The sequence below is a fragment of the Schistocerca gregaria genome, chromosome 1, assembly GCF_023897955.1.
Source record: "Schistocerca gregaria isolate iqSchGreg1 chromosome 1, iqSchGreg1.2, whole genome shotgun sequence".
NCBI classification, from domain to species: Eukaryota; Metazoa; Arthropoda; class Insecta; order Orthoptera; family Acrididae; genus Schistocerca; species Schistocerca gregaria.
This window is the reverse complement of record NC_064920.1, coordinates 838,250,741-838,268,457: the sequence shown is the minus strand read 5'-3', so window position 1 is coordinate 838,268,457 and position 17,717 is coordinate 838,250,741. Positions and strand designations below refer to the sequence as shown.

General features: G+C 40.4%; 1 protein-coding gene across 21 annotated transcripts in view; it reads right to left on the bottom strand.

Annotated features, from left to right (window-relative positions):
• Positions 1 to 17,717, bottom strand: part of LOC126272220 (uncharacterized) — a 622,019-nt gene that overhangs the window by 28,670 nt on the left and 575,632 nt on the right. For all 21 annotated transcript variants that reach the window (XM_049974930.1, XM_049975070.1, XM_049974981.1 and 18 more), the window contains one exon: positions 6,830 to 6,964. In XM_049974930.1, coding sequence (XP_049830887.1) covers positions 6,830 to 6,964 — 135 coding nt within the window. The remainder of the gene's footprint in view (positions 1 to 6,829; positions 6,965 to 17,717) is intronic.

The window sequence follows — 17,717 nt, the reverse complement described above, 5'->3', positions numbered from 1 at the left end:
AATAAGCTGTCACATGCAAAAGTAAACACAACTGCAACAATTATAACACAAGGAAATAAGGAAAATATTACTGTAAGCTATTACAACACAAAATAATCATGCAGTAGAATTATTTGACTTTCAACATTGCAAACAATGACAACAAAAAACAACAGAAGTTGGCTGTATTAACAAAAACAGGATGTATTAACTTGTCTAATTTAAAGTCCCCAAATGAAAATCCCTATTAACAGATTTATATAATCAGAAATTCATTTCACTGAACAATGCACCTTCTCTGACATGACACCATGAGGAACATTTTTAGCAGTTCTTGAACTCTTACAATCCATTTTCACAGAATATTCCAGGAACAGATTATAGGAGATGACACCATTTACTTTTCAACACTTGAGCCCCTCACCAACCATAATCCAAACATAGGTAATATTCTTTACCTTACATAACTTGTGAATCAGCTCCCTAGACACACACCAGTTCATCAAAATTTTGTTGTAATTCTCTGTGATGCATGAACAGCTATAACTGCACTTTATCAGTGTCTAACTTGTATCAAACTATGGGCTCAACTACAGAGTTGGCCTTTGAACCATGATACACAGATCAAAGTCGTTGCACATGGGCAGGGGGAGGCTTTTGATGAATCTTACCACATAGCTGGTGCCAGTGCTCTCCCATCGCATTGCGAAATACTCCCCATCAGCAAGCAAATGAAATGGTTATTGAAGCTGAGCAACATTGCTATGCTGTGTTCAAAATAATGAACTGTTAACTGTGCTGCTGCTTGCCAGTGAATGCCTATAACAAAATTCACTCTCAGACTCTTACAAGGCGACAGCTGCTGGTCGGTCTTTGAAGAAATAACAGAACGGCATCGAGCATGGTGGTTGCCAGAGTTTTTAAAGGTCCACTGGCACTACATCCTGGTAAGGCAATGACTTAAAAAAAAAATTGTGCCAGTTCCAACCTCGTGGGATGAGCAGCAGCTATGGCTCATCTGCTGGGACACAGAAACTGCCGACATTTTGCCCCAAGAGATTACCTACCATGACACAGACTCAACTGTCAGAACGGTAGTTTTTTCTGTATTCCATGAACATGATGCTGTTCCTTTCAAACTTGAGTTTAAGTAAATTAGTAAACTCTATTAAAATTTCGGCAGCCCAAACTCAATTCCAGATTCACATTCCCAATACGTCGTCAGGAATTCATATTATCATAAAGCTTCTTTCTTCTGTCAAATTTTTTTAATGGTTTGTGGTAAAATTTTCAACTACTTCAAAATAAAATAAAATAAATACATAAATGATGAATAAACCGGCAGATTGTTCATTATCGAAGGGTCCTAAATCCATCATCCAATTACTTACCGACTTGTACCTGACTCATCCTTTGTTTTTGGTCTCATGCAGCCGCACACATGCAAATAAGGGCTTGTGACAGTCTTCGAAGGGTTTGTAACACATGGTGTTAGGCTTTTGGTAAACATGCCTGTAACAAGTCTGCCAGTGGACAAGGCTTTGTAGATTGAATTTTTTTTGAGTCATGAGTCTACCGGCTGGGTTGATGCACTGCCAGAAATTCCTCTCCTGTGCCAACCTTTTTACCTCAAAGTAGCAATTGCAATCCTTTTGCTGGATGTATTCCAATCTATGTCTTCCTCAACAGCTCTCTCTGGTTAATTATTGGAAAATAAATGGAAACTGTAAACATGCAGCCAATGTTTATACATCACAATAGATTTTAACAAATTTGCCTAACCAATCTAGTACTACTTTCGCAAACCTTTTCAACCTACATTTTTATGTGGAATCTGAACAGGATGTAGCTTACATCTTTATTACACATGAAGCACTGTCAGTATGTGGTAGAAATATGAACCATACATTAGTTTTTGAACATCCTCTGGTCACTGTGATGAAGTCCAATTTTACTCAGTCTTCTTCTCCAGCTCATTCTTACCTCCGTTTCATGTGTCTGTGTCAGAGCAGTAGGAACAGTTACTCATCAGTGTCCATACACTGATTAGGCATAAAATTACTTCACCTCTTCCTACTCCTCTGTCATTGTCCATTTCATATAGAAAATAGTCTTCATTGCCATCAGGAGTGTACTTTTGCCACACTCCTTGAAAGATTTAACACCAATGTTTTCTCTTACTGTAGACCATGGCTCTCACATCCACTGACACACTTGTTTGATTGTAAGTTGTTTCAAAACTCCTTTCATCGTGGATTCATGTTGGGTTTCATCCAACATCCATTTGTTCCATTCCTCTCTCATATACACTCGAAATGGTTTATTTATCAAAATATCAAGAAATTGGAAATGTGAAATAAGTCTTCCCTGAATAATAGCAAGCTTTGAAACAAATACTAACAAAGAGATAGAGAGAGGGGCTGGCCAGTACTTACCTCAGCTCAGTACAGTACTGAGCTGAGGTAAGTACTGGCCAGCCCCTCTAACTCTTTGTTAGTATTTGTTTCACATCTTTATATGAGATTTTCCATTACTTAATAGCAAGCTCTCCATTTCCTTGCCTCAGCTGCTCTTTCACAGAATTTGTCAAATGATTACTGAACTGATCTACCACAAGAAGTCAAATCATCTTCAACAAAGCACCAGTCTTGTCCATCCGACCCTTGTCATGTACATGACCACGACCTGGCAGTATTTCAGAAGGTTTTGGCACTATTTTTCACTTGAAAATAATCAATGGTTTTAGTTTAGTACCATCAGCATGGCATGAAAGGGTAACAGTGTAGTGTATTTTTTCATGCCTACTTCTTTTAACAGTTACAGTTTTAACATCTTTCATGGATACAGTTCTGTTTCCCAGCAGAGAAGCTTTGTCCATCTCCACTGTTTGGTTTAGTTTCACACTTTTTTTTATGCTGAATAATGAAGTGATGGAAAGATAATATTCTCTCTAGATAATCTAGAGACATTTTCTGAGATATTTTGGTTTTCATGCTAAGTCTATGACACTTCATAATCTGTAGCACCAACCAACTCCTGCACTGAAGTCTGTTAAATTCTACAGTAGTGCTAGCTTATGAAAGTATATTTAAATCATTTTTGTATTGATTCCAAGGTGACTTTCTTGGTGTGTGTGTGTGTGTGTGTGTGTGTGTGTGTGTGTGTGTGTGTGTGTGTGTGTGCGCACTGGGCTGCAGACTGCAATGATCCATCATAAGCTAGACAGTGTTCTGGATTTACGATGGTGGGACAGGAGGAAAACAATGTTACGAAGCTTGTGAATCATCGCAACGCACAATCGTCGCATCAGTTCACTGCTGTTGCCAGCCGACTCCAATGTTAACAGAGAGAGGTTTCCACAGCATTGAATATATGGCCATTTTTATGAATGGTGGAAATCTTAAACCACACACCATCCAGAAGTGCGAAGGCCCATGCACACACACATATTTTGCACATTCTGAACCCATGCTGTGACTACACATATTTGCAATTTGAACATTTCAAATATCTATCAAATTCTTTCAGCTGAGCAAACTTAATTCTAAGAAATGTTTAACTGAAACTTACACTTCCTCAGACCAAAATCCAAACATTCAGAAGTAACAGGTAAGTTTAAGGCCTTTATGAATCTGGAAACTAAGTTCCAAGTGATTTTTGCAGTCATTACATAATGACAAAAATGAATCCAGGCTACCTCACAACCTATAATTTCAGGAAGCGTCTCAGAGATACACAATATGAAAGTTGGATACCTTGCGTTGGCAACAGCAGCTTACACCTAGCAATAATGCTGCCCATTACAGATTTTTGAGCACACTCAAAAGTTAATCAGAAGTGGAGAAGTACATTTCACATTATAGGTGATTTTTCCTTCTTTCCTGGGGGAGGGGGGCCCTCAAGTTGGGAGGGAAGCGGGGTGATACTAAAAGCAGACGGAAAATAGTATCACAATGATAGTGATTTCTGGAGTATTTCATGAGGCCCGAGTTTGGACTTCCAGAGTGAGTAATTATTACATTTCTACTACACAGACAGGCAATAAAAATTTAAGTTAAAAAAGAATATTAACACAAAATTACAGACAGTTGACAGAACTTTTTTTTTTAAATGTTTAAAAAAACACAAATGAAGAATGACAATGCATCTTGAGACAAACAAAATGATTCAGTACAAATACAAATGTGGCAATTCAAGGAAATAGCCAGTACTTACCTCAGCTCAGTACAGCCGATATACCCTCCCCCCCCCCCCCCCCACCCAACAAAAAAAATAAATAAATAAATAAATAAATAAATAAATAAATTTTCCTAGCTTTCGGACTAAATGTTCCTTCATCAGGGAGGAGAGATGGGAAAGAAAGGGAAGAAGGAAAAGTGGATTTAGTTACAACCCAGGTTATGAAGCAACAGGGAAGGTTAACAGTGAGGGTAGCAAGGATGGAGGCATGGTTGTCAGAGGGTTGACAACCATGCCTCCATCCTTGCTACCCTCACTGTTTTCCTTTCCCTGTTGCTTCATAACCTGGGTTGTGAGTAACTAAATCCACTTTTCCTTCTTCCCTTTCTTTCCCATCCCTCCTCCCTGATGAAGGAACATTTATTCCGAAAGCTAGGAATGTAAATTTTCGTTTTTTTTTTTTTGTGTATATCGGCTGTACTGAGCTGAGGCCCCTCTATCTCTTTGTTAGTATTTGTTTCACATCTTTATATGAGATTTTCCATTAATCATTTTAATTCAAGGAAATAGATTTTCAGGTCATTTCAGTCCCCATCTGACAGACATACAATTAACAGAAAAAAAATTGGAATGTGTTTTTTGTAAGATCCCACAGTAAGGGTGCAATAACCCCTCATGCTTTATTTCATTAATGGAAGAAACCTTGTCCACAACAGCCATAAATATACCCCAGAAAGTAGCGAATGGATGTTTAGGAACCAACATAGTTCCCCAAAGAGGGGTACTAGTGTCAGCATTAAAGTCATCTGGAGGAAAATCTGTACGTCATCATATATCTTGCATTTCTTCATTGAATTCAATGTTAACAATAATATGTGGTGGATGTGAATTGTATTTTAAGGTGGCATGCATACCTCACTTCACCACCTTACAGTCCTGAGTATATAATACCTAATGAATTGATGGGATTGTCAAGACTGCAACAATAATGGCTGATGTGGAAATCAACTGATGTAAAATCTCTTCAACACGCAAGTGTAAATTATTACACAATAAGTCTATAAATTATTCTAACACTATATTGTGTGCTTTAGTAATTTTTTCCTTCTGAGTACGGAGCATAGGGCACCTGAGTATATGCTGCCCTTGCCAATCACTGCTGTTTTACCAGCTAGTTCACCTTAGCCCATACATTCTGTATGGAATGTACGTCTAGTGTCCCTGCAAGGCAATTAGAGTTCTCAATTTTTGCCTTGCTCAAGAAAACCATCCATGGGTTGATTACTGGTGTGGATAGTCAAGGGTGATGCTGACATTGAGATTCTGTCCAGCAAATTGGGTAACATTATGTACTCTATGATACAAGGGCATCAATGGGCATCAAGACAACTATCCAATGTAATGCTTAATTGTTAAATGTGGCTTCGATCTTTCACACACAAAACTAAGTTTTACAAAGCATTTGTACAAGTCATTTATTGTTATGCACTTATGCTCTTAACAAAATACATCACCGTATATTTATTCCCAGGAATAAAGCAACACATTGCGCACAGCTGGACTAATTACATATTTACAGACTATCCGAGATGCCTCCATCATGAATGACCATGGGTGCTGAGTACACTAAATCCATAAAACCAGTGAGTCTAACCAATCAGGCACTATTTCAGAGTGAGCAGTCTAACTCGCTTTTATAATTACTTTCACACCGAGTTGTTTATGTATTTCCCTTCAAGTTCATCCTCAGTCATCGTAATATTACTGTAATTATATACTACAGCATTATAAATGGATTCTCATCAATTTTATTACCCAAGATATTTGTTATTACTGTAGTTCATGAAAACTTATGGAAGCAAATTTTTGGAGAGTAACCCATGTACTAATTTGTTTGTAATACATAAATTTAATGTAGTGCAGTGAAAATCCATGCAGCTCCATGACTAAATTTATCAGTTAAGACATAGGTATTGACTAGAAAGGAACAGGAAAGTGAAGGATTACTGAACATAATAAAGAAAATAAATCAAATGCGTGCTAAATAAGCTTGGTGCAGCTGTCAATCACTTAGGGAAGAATAACTAGGATAAAACCCAGATATACAGGAAAGGTAAACAGCATGTGTGGAAGGGACATCCAGAAAGAGAAAAAAAACACACACACACACACACACACACACACACACACACACACACACACACACACACGAGAAACAATTAGAACCATTCAATATTGTACTTTACAATACCTACACAAAGGCTGCATATTTTAGAATATAATTACAGTTTGTGTATATCTTTTCCCCAACTCAGGAGTCCTATGCTGTGTGTACTAGAAGCTTCTCTCCACCAGAGCGGAAATCTCTTAAAATTATAACTTATTAAATTTTTGACTGGTATGTTTGAAAAATTGAGGACAAACTTTTAACTTCACTAAAATACGCAAAAAAACCATAGAACTGTAATAAAGATTGATCACTCGTCACGGGAATAACACCATCTTTTATAACCATACTGTTGCAGTTATGCATATCTATAATGTTAGAGTCACAATGAAAATAACAGCACCCTTTCTTCACATCATGTCTAGCCCTTCTCTCTCCATCATAGAAAGTAAAATTTCATTAATTTTAGATTTTTAACCACAAACTGAGTTAATAAAAATTTACCTTTTGCAGGTGTCGAAGCAACTTCAAAAGCATTGTTTTATGATTGACAATATCTTGGCAGATTGAATGGTACGTATGTCGATCCAACCATAGTCCACCATCTTCACAGTCCGATCCAGATGCCGAAGCAGAAGACTACAACAAATATTTCATTTGACATGTAACAGTAGAGCATCAATGATCCGAACTAATTGGGGAACATGGGTGTTCAGAAAACAGGTTTATTCGAATAATCTAACTGCACACTTTTACTTACCTTTGTAAACTACATATAGTTATAACAACACGACTCTTATTATTACAATGTTAAGTACAATAGGAAGTTGTGTCGTACAGCCTAGTGAAAGAAAAACGTTTTGTACATTTGCACTTTGCTTGTACAATATGTAAGTATAGAATTAACACTTTAAAAAAATCTTAATTTTGGTAAGTCACATTTTTCAGAATAGATATCTGATGCTGGTTGCTTTCATATACAGGTTCAAACAATTGCAAGACAACATCTATACACACAAATGTTTCAGAAGCAGCTGGTACATTTTAATCATCTTTTCTGGACCATTAGTTGGTGGAACACTGGCAACATCAACTTCATCAGTGACTAGGTTTAAAATTTCGTTACCTTGCATCATTTAGTGCCCTGGATCTGCATCAACAACATTTACCCATTCTTGAATGTCTTCTTCATTACATTCATGGCAACTTAGTTCTAATACTGAGCATTTCAGACATCATTTGACTCGTCATTTTCAATTTTACTTCGAGAACTTTCCGCTGTATCGACAATTTTATTCCAGGCTTTTTTGAAATTCTGTTTCTTTGCAGTACCACACATAACACCTTTCAATTCAGTATTTTGATGATCTCTTAACAGACCACCTCTCTTCCTCTTCTCTGTGATACCATTTGAATGACTTAGTAACACCTTACTCCACTGACTGTAATGAAGTAGTTAATTAGGTGGAAGAAACATCACTTTTATGAACTCTTCCTTTTTTTTAAGACATCACATGATGGTCGAGTTTGTGTGTTGTCAAGGAGCAGTAACATTTTCTCCCTTATCCCATAATTTCACTGATGAGCTTTTACAGAGGGTACAAAACTTCTATAACTATTCCTTGATAATCATACTACCTATCCAGGTTCTCTTTTGTGAGATTTATGCAACAGGCATCGCAGACATATTATCATATTTGACAGACTGCTGTTTGTTTCTTTTAACAACAACAAGTATATCTGTTTTACCAACAGCATTAGCACAAGCTGAAACAGTGATACAGCCATTTCTTATTTTAAGATCCAGCACTGCTAATTTACTATGTGAAGCAAGAGTTTTTCTTGGCGAAGCTTTCCAGTTGAGCCCAGTTTCATGAGAGATGTTAATGTTTGCCAGAGCATAGTAACACTAACAATATGTCCTTAGTCTGATTTTGAAAGAATCAGCAGACAAGTTTTTCTCCTTGCACTTTAAGCTCACAAACACTGTGCCGTGACAAAGTATTGTGACTAGTTTGAAATTGATTGGAAATTTAACAGTCTTCCAAGAATCTCATTAAGCTGAACTGCCTTCTCACATAGTATGGGATGACAGATATGTTCTTGTGATCTTTTCCATGTAAACCACTTGAAAAACATGCTTCCTGCTACATGATGGAAGACAGTGCTGTTTCATCTCCTGCCTGTCCTTAAATAAATTTCCATAATTTACTTCCTGTCTGGAACTGTTTCTTTTTAGCTTAATATCTACTTTTGCTTCATGTTGTGCAAGTTTCTGATCACTTACAATTTTAAAGTTGTTTAGAACCATAACATCCTCCACACTTTTCTTATTAGTAAGAATATAGCTAACTTCAGTTTTAGTTCTATTTGATACTAGTAATGTTCATATGCTTTTTAACTTCTGAAAGAATGTAGATATTAAAGATAAATGTATCATTTGTTTTGGCAAATTTTAACACACTTTTTTTCAAATCAATATGCAATTTCATTCTTTGCAATGTGTTTTGCTACCCTATCAATAACCATATACATATATATCTGATCAGATCAACTGGCGTCAACTAAAAAGACTTTTACGAGGTGACCAGTCTACCTGATGGGAGGCCCTAGCCACATGACATTTCATTCCATCTTTAATTACTTTTTCCAACTCTACTTAACTATTTCATATCCAATAGTTCGGCAATTTATTGTCCCCCAATAGAAAGTAGAAACAGCCATGAATGTATGATCCATGTTATTGTCTAGTAACCCAAACTTCAAACAGCAAAGTATGAGCAAGAAGGTAATACAGCATGACTGATGGCAAAAGCCGTTACATTACCTTCCTCAGTCCATTACCAATATTTTTTCACCTGGGCCAGAGCTCCATTGTTCCAGGAATGTGATGTGCCATCAGTCTCTAACATACCTAGCCTGACAGAATCCAAAAATGTTTGGCAAGAAATGATAACAGAGCTGAACCTCAGCAAAGCTGAACTCAAAATGGCCAGTTTGCACACTGATCAGTTACTAGCAGGATCCTCAAGTCTTAGTCAATACCGTCATGTCAGTTTATCACTCATGTAGTCTAAAGGGTACTAGTCTCTAACAAACTACATTGTCTAGAAGTATCTCCCATGAAGTTATCAATCACGACTAAGATTTAGACCACACACTACAAGGCATGTTCAGACACTTAAGTGTACTGTGGCCATAATGGTCTGTGTTTTCTTGCTTTTTGAGGATTGGCAACACTGAGTGGTAGAGGGGCATCCCTGACCAAAGCAAGCAACTTGGCAAGATGGTAGTATATAAACTCACGTAGTGTCCGGTTGTATGAAAGATAACAGAAAGAAATCCTGCCTAGTGAGAGCCACATGCTGCGATTGCTTCCTACTTGTGGAATGAACAACAGCCAGTAATTTTTTTTCCATGAATCAAAATCTTGTCAGTAAGAGGTTTCTGAAATAAGACACTTTCAGTTGTAATGAATTTTAACAGGAACATGACATGTTTCATGTCAAATCACATGTCCTGGTGTACATTTACAGGACAGGAAAGGGACAACTGACATTATGATAAAACAACAGGTACTTAATCTAATAACCTATGCTCTGTGCAACCAATATGAAATACTCTCACTCAGTAAAACATTTAAGTCCTGATATGGGGAGGAAGCAGACTCAACCTTCTCAAAATAGAATGCAACAAGCATGATGACGTAGTTCAAAATGAACAGTTTAAAAACTGTCATTAAAAGTGCATTTAGCAACATTGAAAGCCCATGGTTAAAAAGTCACTTCACACCAGGAAGCAGCTGTCAGCAACCTTCCAACTGCCTTGCTGTGCAAGGCCACCACACTGCTAGTCAAGCTCAGGTGTCACGGAGGGCACTAGCACCACCATACACAGAGGGAAAGTTACGAACATTTTTGTGCATATCTGAATATCCTGGCAATGACTCAGTCCTCAATTACACAGCACAACCGTGTGAACTATAAAATACTTAGTTAAAACCAAAGAGACCAGGTGCAAGACCATATAACAACAATCCCAGGATCAATAACGAAGCAGTTTAACAACTGTGACATTATGTCCTTGAAAGGCAATCAAGTTTGACAATATATCTTAATTTCTTAACTCCATCTGACTATTAAGGGTGTGTTGGGGTTATAGCTTCACACTCTGCATAATTTCAATCTTTTGCAGAATGTTTAGGATCCGCCCCTTTACTTCTCTGGGTAAGACTTAAATTATTAGCTACACCTGGTACGGAATGGCCAGTACCACATTAGTTGCTACTGAAGTATACGTCAAATTCCTCAGACTCAAATGTTCTCAGAACCTAACACCACATCCTTTGCCAGTCTGTCCCACATACCTAACAGGACAGTTGCTGCAACTGGTGGTTTTGGGAGTTTGGTGAAGGCCAAACAAATGTTCATGATGAACAAAGGAGTGGATGACCTTTTATTCTGACTGTTGCATTGCTGGAAAAAGAAGGTCAAGGAAACTGTTCATGGAGATAGTCAACTGACGAAATTTCTACGATGTTTCTATAGTTCTCAAGAATAATCTTATGAGACCCTCAAGAAAACGCTGGGATACCAGAAACTGTGTGCAAGATGAGTCCCAAAAAAGCTGACAGTAGCACAAGAAAAATTGAGTCAATAGTGTGTGCAAGTTTCTTGTATGACTTGACTTTGATGACAATTTTCCAAGCTCTATTGTGATCGGAGATGAAACGTGGGTTGTTCATTACACACCTGAGACAAATAGAGTCATCAGTGATATCACACCAATTTCCCATCTGCCAAAAGAAAGAAAGATTCAAAACCACAATTTTGGGCAAAATATGGCATCAGTGTCTTGGGAACAAAAATGGAGGAGAGCATTGGCACACAAGGATATTGCAAGAGCGGTGGAGGGGATTTGAAAATCTTCTATGACATGCAAATTGCTTAACTTAGGTGGTTCCTGTAGGCCAATTCGTGGAAGTTTCGTAGTCTGATAGACTACAAACGCTCTCTATCAATTTTCTCATCTTTATTTCCTCTACATCAAGGCGGTAAGTGTAAACAGTTATCGTATACACTTTTTGTGTGTGTGTGTGTGTGTGTGTGTGTGTGTGTGTGTGTGTGTGTGTGTGTGTGTGTCAAATATAATTTTTTTTGTTTTCTAACTGCATGTCTATAAGCAGTTTTAATCGGAAGAAATACTGTGTGCATGAAAGCCCGCAGGTTTTCAAGTCAGTAGGGGCACAGCAGCTTTCTGATGCTTGTTACTTAGAAATTTTGAAGACATTACCATGTCTTCTAACTTCCTAAATAACAGTCTACTTCTAAATATAAAAGTTCATAAATATCAAAACACTGTAGGGTACACTCTAAGAGTCCAAATACCAAAGACATTGCTCCTGTCTTCTCATTCATGTGCGAAATATTTTTGAACAGATGGGCATTACATTTGATAATTGCCAAGTATAAAAGTACCCAACAATTATTTCAAGAGCCATGAAAGTTTGAAGCAAATTACTCTGTGTTAAGTTTCAACCACACGATAATTTCTTTAAAGAAAATAATTATATAAAAAACTATACCAGGTATTTCAGCTAATTAAGTATGTAACTGTCAACCTCCACCTCGTCACTCTTAAATGAAGTCTTTGAAGGTGTTTTGTAAGTTTTGAAAACAAATGAAATTCGGGTGGGTCTGACTGTATGGAGGACGATCAATGGCAGTGGATCCACGTTGTGTCTGATGCAGATGTCACATTGCTAATGTGTGATCTGGCACTTTCATGTTGAAGTAGAGGGTGCTCTGTGTGTGGATGAATTCCCTGAAATCTAAACTCTATTACACCATGATGTTTCTTGCCCACTAATGTAGTTACATAACATACTGCCATGTTGCACACTACAAGTCAGAGATCTCTAGCAGCAGACGGCTGCAAATACATAGAGATGAGGACTGAAGACTAGAGTCAATGATAATCATTTAAACAACCTTAAACAGAAACTTACTTTCAGTTTTCAACTATTATATTCTAAAATTTTTTGTAGCGGTGCTTCACTTCAGAAGATATCTGCACTGTACAATAAAGGAACGCTTCCTTGTAGTGACAGAACAAAATAGTTATTAAAAGCTCACTGCTGAGTGTTGGTGGTATATCAGTACTGAGCATTCTTAAGAGATTAACATGCATCTGGCATTTATGCAACCTTATGTAAAATATGTTAACTGTAGAAATTATTAATAATCAGCACTTGCGGGCGAAGACTTATGGCATAAGAAGTCACGCTCATTCTTTCAACAGCTTTGTCAAAGAGGGTGGAGGAGCAGACAAAGGTTTGGGGCATTCTCTCATCCTTGGGGTGGGTAAATCCCCCTAACAGTGGAATAATCAGCAATAATCAAAGGAATGTGGATGCAGTAGGCAATGGAAACAACTGTGTTAAAAACACAATGTGTATCCACAAGACATTTGGCCTGTAATTGAAAAAGTGTAACAGTAATCTCTCCATTGGCAAGAGATTCCGGTATGATCCCCACTTGCATCTCCTGGGGGAACTGCCAACAAGAAGGTAACCATGAGAAAAAGACTAAATAACCAATGAAAGGATAACATTCTATGCGTCAGCGCACGGAATGTCTGAAGCTTGAATGTGGTAGGGAAGCTAGAAAATCTGAAAAGGGAAATGCAAAGGCACCATCTAGATATAGTATGGGTCAGTGAAGTGAAATGGAAAGAGGACAAGGATTTCTGGTCTGATGAATATAGGGTGACAACAGCAGTAGAAAATAGTGCAACTTGAGATTCATTATGAATAGGAAGATAGGGCAGTGTGTGTTACTGTGAACAGTTCAGTGATGAGGTTGTTCTTATCAGAATCGACAGCACACCGACACTGACAACAATGCTTCAGGTACACATGCTGACGTTGCAAGATAAATATGAAGAGATAGAGAAAGTATACGCAGATATTGAAAGGGTAATACAGTATGTTGATGGTTGTTTGGTGGGATTGAAGGAACCAGACTACTAGGGCCATTGGTCCCTTTTTCCATGAACTTGAAACCCCCACAAGGAATAAAAACAAACAATAGAGATGACAAGAAGCAACGCAGGACAAGAAAGACACAGACAGAGACCAGACAAAATTAATTAAAATCACACCGAGTGTGACAGTGGTTGGCCGACCATAGAAACAAAAAAGGAAAAGCCAACCCCAAAAGACTCATTAAAAACCCCAGTCTAAAAATAGTAGGCCCAAAGGCAAAACTCAAAAAAAAAATTTAGATCAAGTGATAAAAACCCTGTGCACGAATAAAACTCAAAACTAAATCTGCCATCGGGATGTCATCCGATAAAAGTGCAGGAAACGTATCAGGCAGCACAAGCATCTGCCTGAGTGGAGTTAAAAGCAACAAGATGTGAACCACAATCAAAGTTGGCCCGCAGAGACATAAAGGTGGGTCCTCGCAGTGCAATTAATAGCTGTGCGTTATCCAGGTGTGGCCAATGTGCAGCCGGAAAAGGACAACACAGTCCTTGCGAGAGACCAGGGGGAGTGTCACGACCCGGTAGCCTCCTTGATGGCCCGAAGTTTGTTGAGGGAAGGCAGGGCGCACCATTCTTCACCCCAGGTGTGAAGTACCTTCTGCCGCAAAACTGACTCTCCGAAAGGCCTATCTCCAAGGCTGGTGCACCAACAGCCTGTTTGGCCAGTGTGTCAACACGTTCGTTTCCCAGGATGCCTATATGACACAGGGCCCACACAAATACCACAGAGCAGTCGCAATGGACAGGAGTATGGAGAGACTTCTACATAGCCATCACCAGATGAGAGCGAGAGAAACACTGGTCAATAGCTCGTAAACCACTCAGGGAGTCACTACAGATAACAAAGGACTCACCTGAGCAAGAGCTGATATATTCTAGGGCGCGAAAGACGGAGACTTGCTCGGCAGCGAAAATACTGCAGCCAGCCAGCAGTGAGTTGTTCATAATGATACCCTAAAGTAACAGCATAACTGACACGACCAGCAACCATCGAATGGTCAGTACAGACAATGTCAGAGCCTTGAAATGTGGCAAGGATTGAAAGAAGGCGGCAGCAGAGGGCCTCAGGAGCGACCGAGTCCTTCGGGCCCTGTGCCAAACCAAGCCGAAGGCACACACCACGGGGTATACGCAGAGGGGCCTGGAAAAGAGGTGGAAGATGGAAAACCTCAAGCACAGAGAGAAAGAATTTTGGAACACGTATTATGTTCGAGTATAATGTCTTTTCTGGAGACTAGAAATCTACTCTGTAGGAATCAGCATGGGTTTCGAAAAAGACGATCGTGTGAAACCCAGCTCGCGCTATTCGTCCACGAGACTCAGAGGGCCTTAGACACGGGTTCACAGGTAGATGCCGCGTTTCTTGACTTCCGCAAGGCGTTTGACACAGTTCCCCACAGTCGTTTAATGAACAAAGTAAGAGCATACGGACTATCAGATCAATTGTGTGATTGGATTGAGGAGTTCCTAGATAACAGAACGCAGCACGTCATTCTCAATGGAGAGAAGTCTTCCGAAGTAAGAGTGATTTCAGGTGTGCCGCAGGGGAGTGTCATAGGACCGTTGCTATTCACAATATACATAAATGACCTGGTGGATGACATCCGAAGTTCACTGAGGCTTTTTGCAGATGATGCTGTGGTGTATCGAGAGGTTGCAACAATGGAAAATTGTACTGAAATGCAGGAGGATCTGCAGCGAATTGACGCATGGTGCACGGAATGGCAATTGAATCTCAATGTAGCGAAGTGTAATGTGATGCGAATACATAAAAAGATAGGTCCCTTATCATTTAGCTACAAAATAGCAGGTCAGCAACTGGAAGCAGTTAATTCCATAAATTATCTGGGAGTACGCATTAGGAGTGATTTAAAATGGAATGATCATATAAAGTTGATTGTCGGTAAAGCAGATGCCAGACTGGAAGGAAATGCAATCCGACAACAAAGGAAGTAGGTTACAGTACGCTTGTTCGCCCAATGCTTGAATACTGCTCAGCAGTGTGGGATCCGCACCAGATAGGGTTGACAGAAGAGATAGAGAAGATCCAACGGAGAGCAGCGCGCTTCGTTACAGGATCATTTAGTAATCGCAAAAGCGTTACGGAGATGATAGATAAACTCCAGTGGAAGACTCTGCAGGAGAGACGCTCAGTAGCTCGGTATGGGCTTTTGTTAAAGTTTCGAGAACATACCTTCACCGAAGAGTCAAGCAGTATATTGCTCCCTCCTACGTATATCTCGCGAAGAGACCACGAGTATAAAATCAGAGAGATTAGAGCCCACACAGAAGCATACTGACAATCCTTCTTTCCACGTACAATACGAGACTGGAATAGAAGGGAGAACCGATAGAGGTGCTCAGGGTACCCTCCGCCACACACCGTCAGGTGGCTTGCGGAGTACGGATGTAGATGCAGATGTAGATGCAGATGTAGATGTAGACACGAACCATGATCTTACACCCTGACCAGGGCCGCCATTCCGGAAGATGGACGACCGACTGAGGGAACAGGAGATGATAATTGGGATGCCCAGGCAAGCTACAAACGTGTGTAGCGGAAGTGGCCAGTAATCGATGGTGCCGGAACTGCAATGGAGGGACACCTGCCTCTACAAGTATGCTGTTAACAGGGCTCGCCCGGAAAGCTTCAGTGGCGAGTCGATTCTGCTGTGAAGGACGAGGTTCAGCAATCGCAATGCGGAAGGGGATGTCAAACCGTAAGCCAGGCTCCCATAATCTAAATGGGATTGAATCAACACCTGGTACAGCCGTAGAAGGGTAGACCGACCGGTATCCCAGCTAGTGTGACTCAAGCAATGAAGAGCGTTAAGATGCTGCCAGCACATTTGTTTATACTGCTGATTATGAGGCAGCCAAGTCAACTGGGTATCAGATGTGTGTACACCACAGCAAGAGGTTCGCTGTCAAGATAAAGCCATGGCTCAGGGTGAATAGTGCGTCGCCGGCAGAAATGCATAACACAGGTCTTGGCAGCCAAAAACTCGAAACCATTAACTACAACCCAAGACTGCGCCTTTCGGACAGCGCCCTGCAGCTGCAATGCCAGTGGAGCTATAGTATAGGCAGAAGTCGTCAGCATACGAGGAAGCTAAGACAGATGTTTCCACTGCCACAGTGAGCCCATTAATTGCAATTAAAAAGAGGCAGACATTGAAGACAGATCCTTGTGGTACTCCATTCTCCTGAACTCTGGAGGAACTATGGCAGGCTGTGACTTGCACTGGAAAGGAACGAGGCGACAGAAAATTTTGCATGAAAATTGGGAACGGACCCCAAAGACCCCAACGATGAAGCTTAGAGAGGATGTGATGTCGTCATGTCATATCGTATGCCTTCTGCATGTCAAAAAAGATGGCAACCAAATGCTAACGGTGAGAAAGCCTGTACAGTTGGCAGACTCCAGGCACACCAGATTATCGGCGGCAGAGCAGCCCTTACGGAACCCGCCCTGAGACTGAGCCAGAAGGCCCTGAGACTCAAGTAGCCAACTCACCCTCCGGCTCACCATGCGTTCTAGGAACTTGCAAAGAATATTGGTGAGGCTAATGGGGCGGTAGCTGTCCACCTCCCGTGGGTTCTTGCGAGGTTTCAACATGGGGATTACTACACTTTCCCGCCATTGCAGCAGGAACTAACCCTCAACCCAGATACAGTTGAAAAGGTCTAGGAGGCTTGCTGACAGTCCACAAAGAGGTGTTTGAGCATCTGACAATGGATGCGATCTGGCCCAGGGGCAGTATCAGAGCAAGCAGCTAGGGCACTTTGGAATTCCCACTCACTGAATGGAGCACTGTACGATTCAGGGTGGCGAGAGTGAAATTAAAGGCTTCAACGTTCCAACTGCTCTTTCGGAGAGCGGAAGGCCAGTGGGTAATTCGCAGAAGCGGAACACAGAACAAAATGCTCCACTAAGCGGTTTGCAATTGTGTCAGAGTCAGTACAGACTACTCCATTAAGTGAAAGCGTAGGTATGCTGACGGGGGTTTCTGGTAGCCAGTCGTCTAACCTTGGCCCAAACCTGCGATGGAGAGATACAGAGGCCAATGGTGGAGACATACCTTTCCCAGCACTCCTGCTTGCGTTGGCGAATGAGGCAGTTGGCTCATGCACGGAGCTGTTTAAAGGCGATGAGGTGTTCCAATGAGGGATGCCGCTTGTGATGCTAGAGTGCACGCCTGCGATGTTTAATCGCTTCAGTGATCTCTGGCGACCACCAAGGCACAGTCCTCCAACGAGGGGACCCAGAAGAACAGGGAATGGCAGATTCTGTGGCAGTAACTATGCCGGTGGTAGCCGTGTAAACCACTGCATCAATGGCATC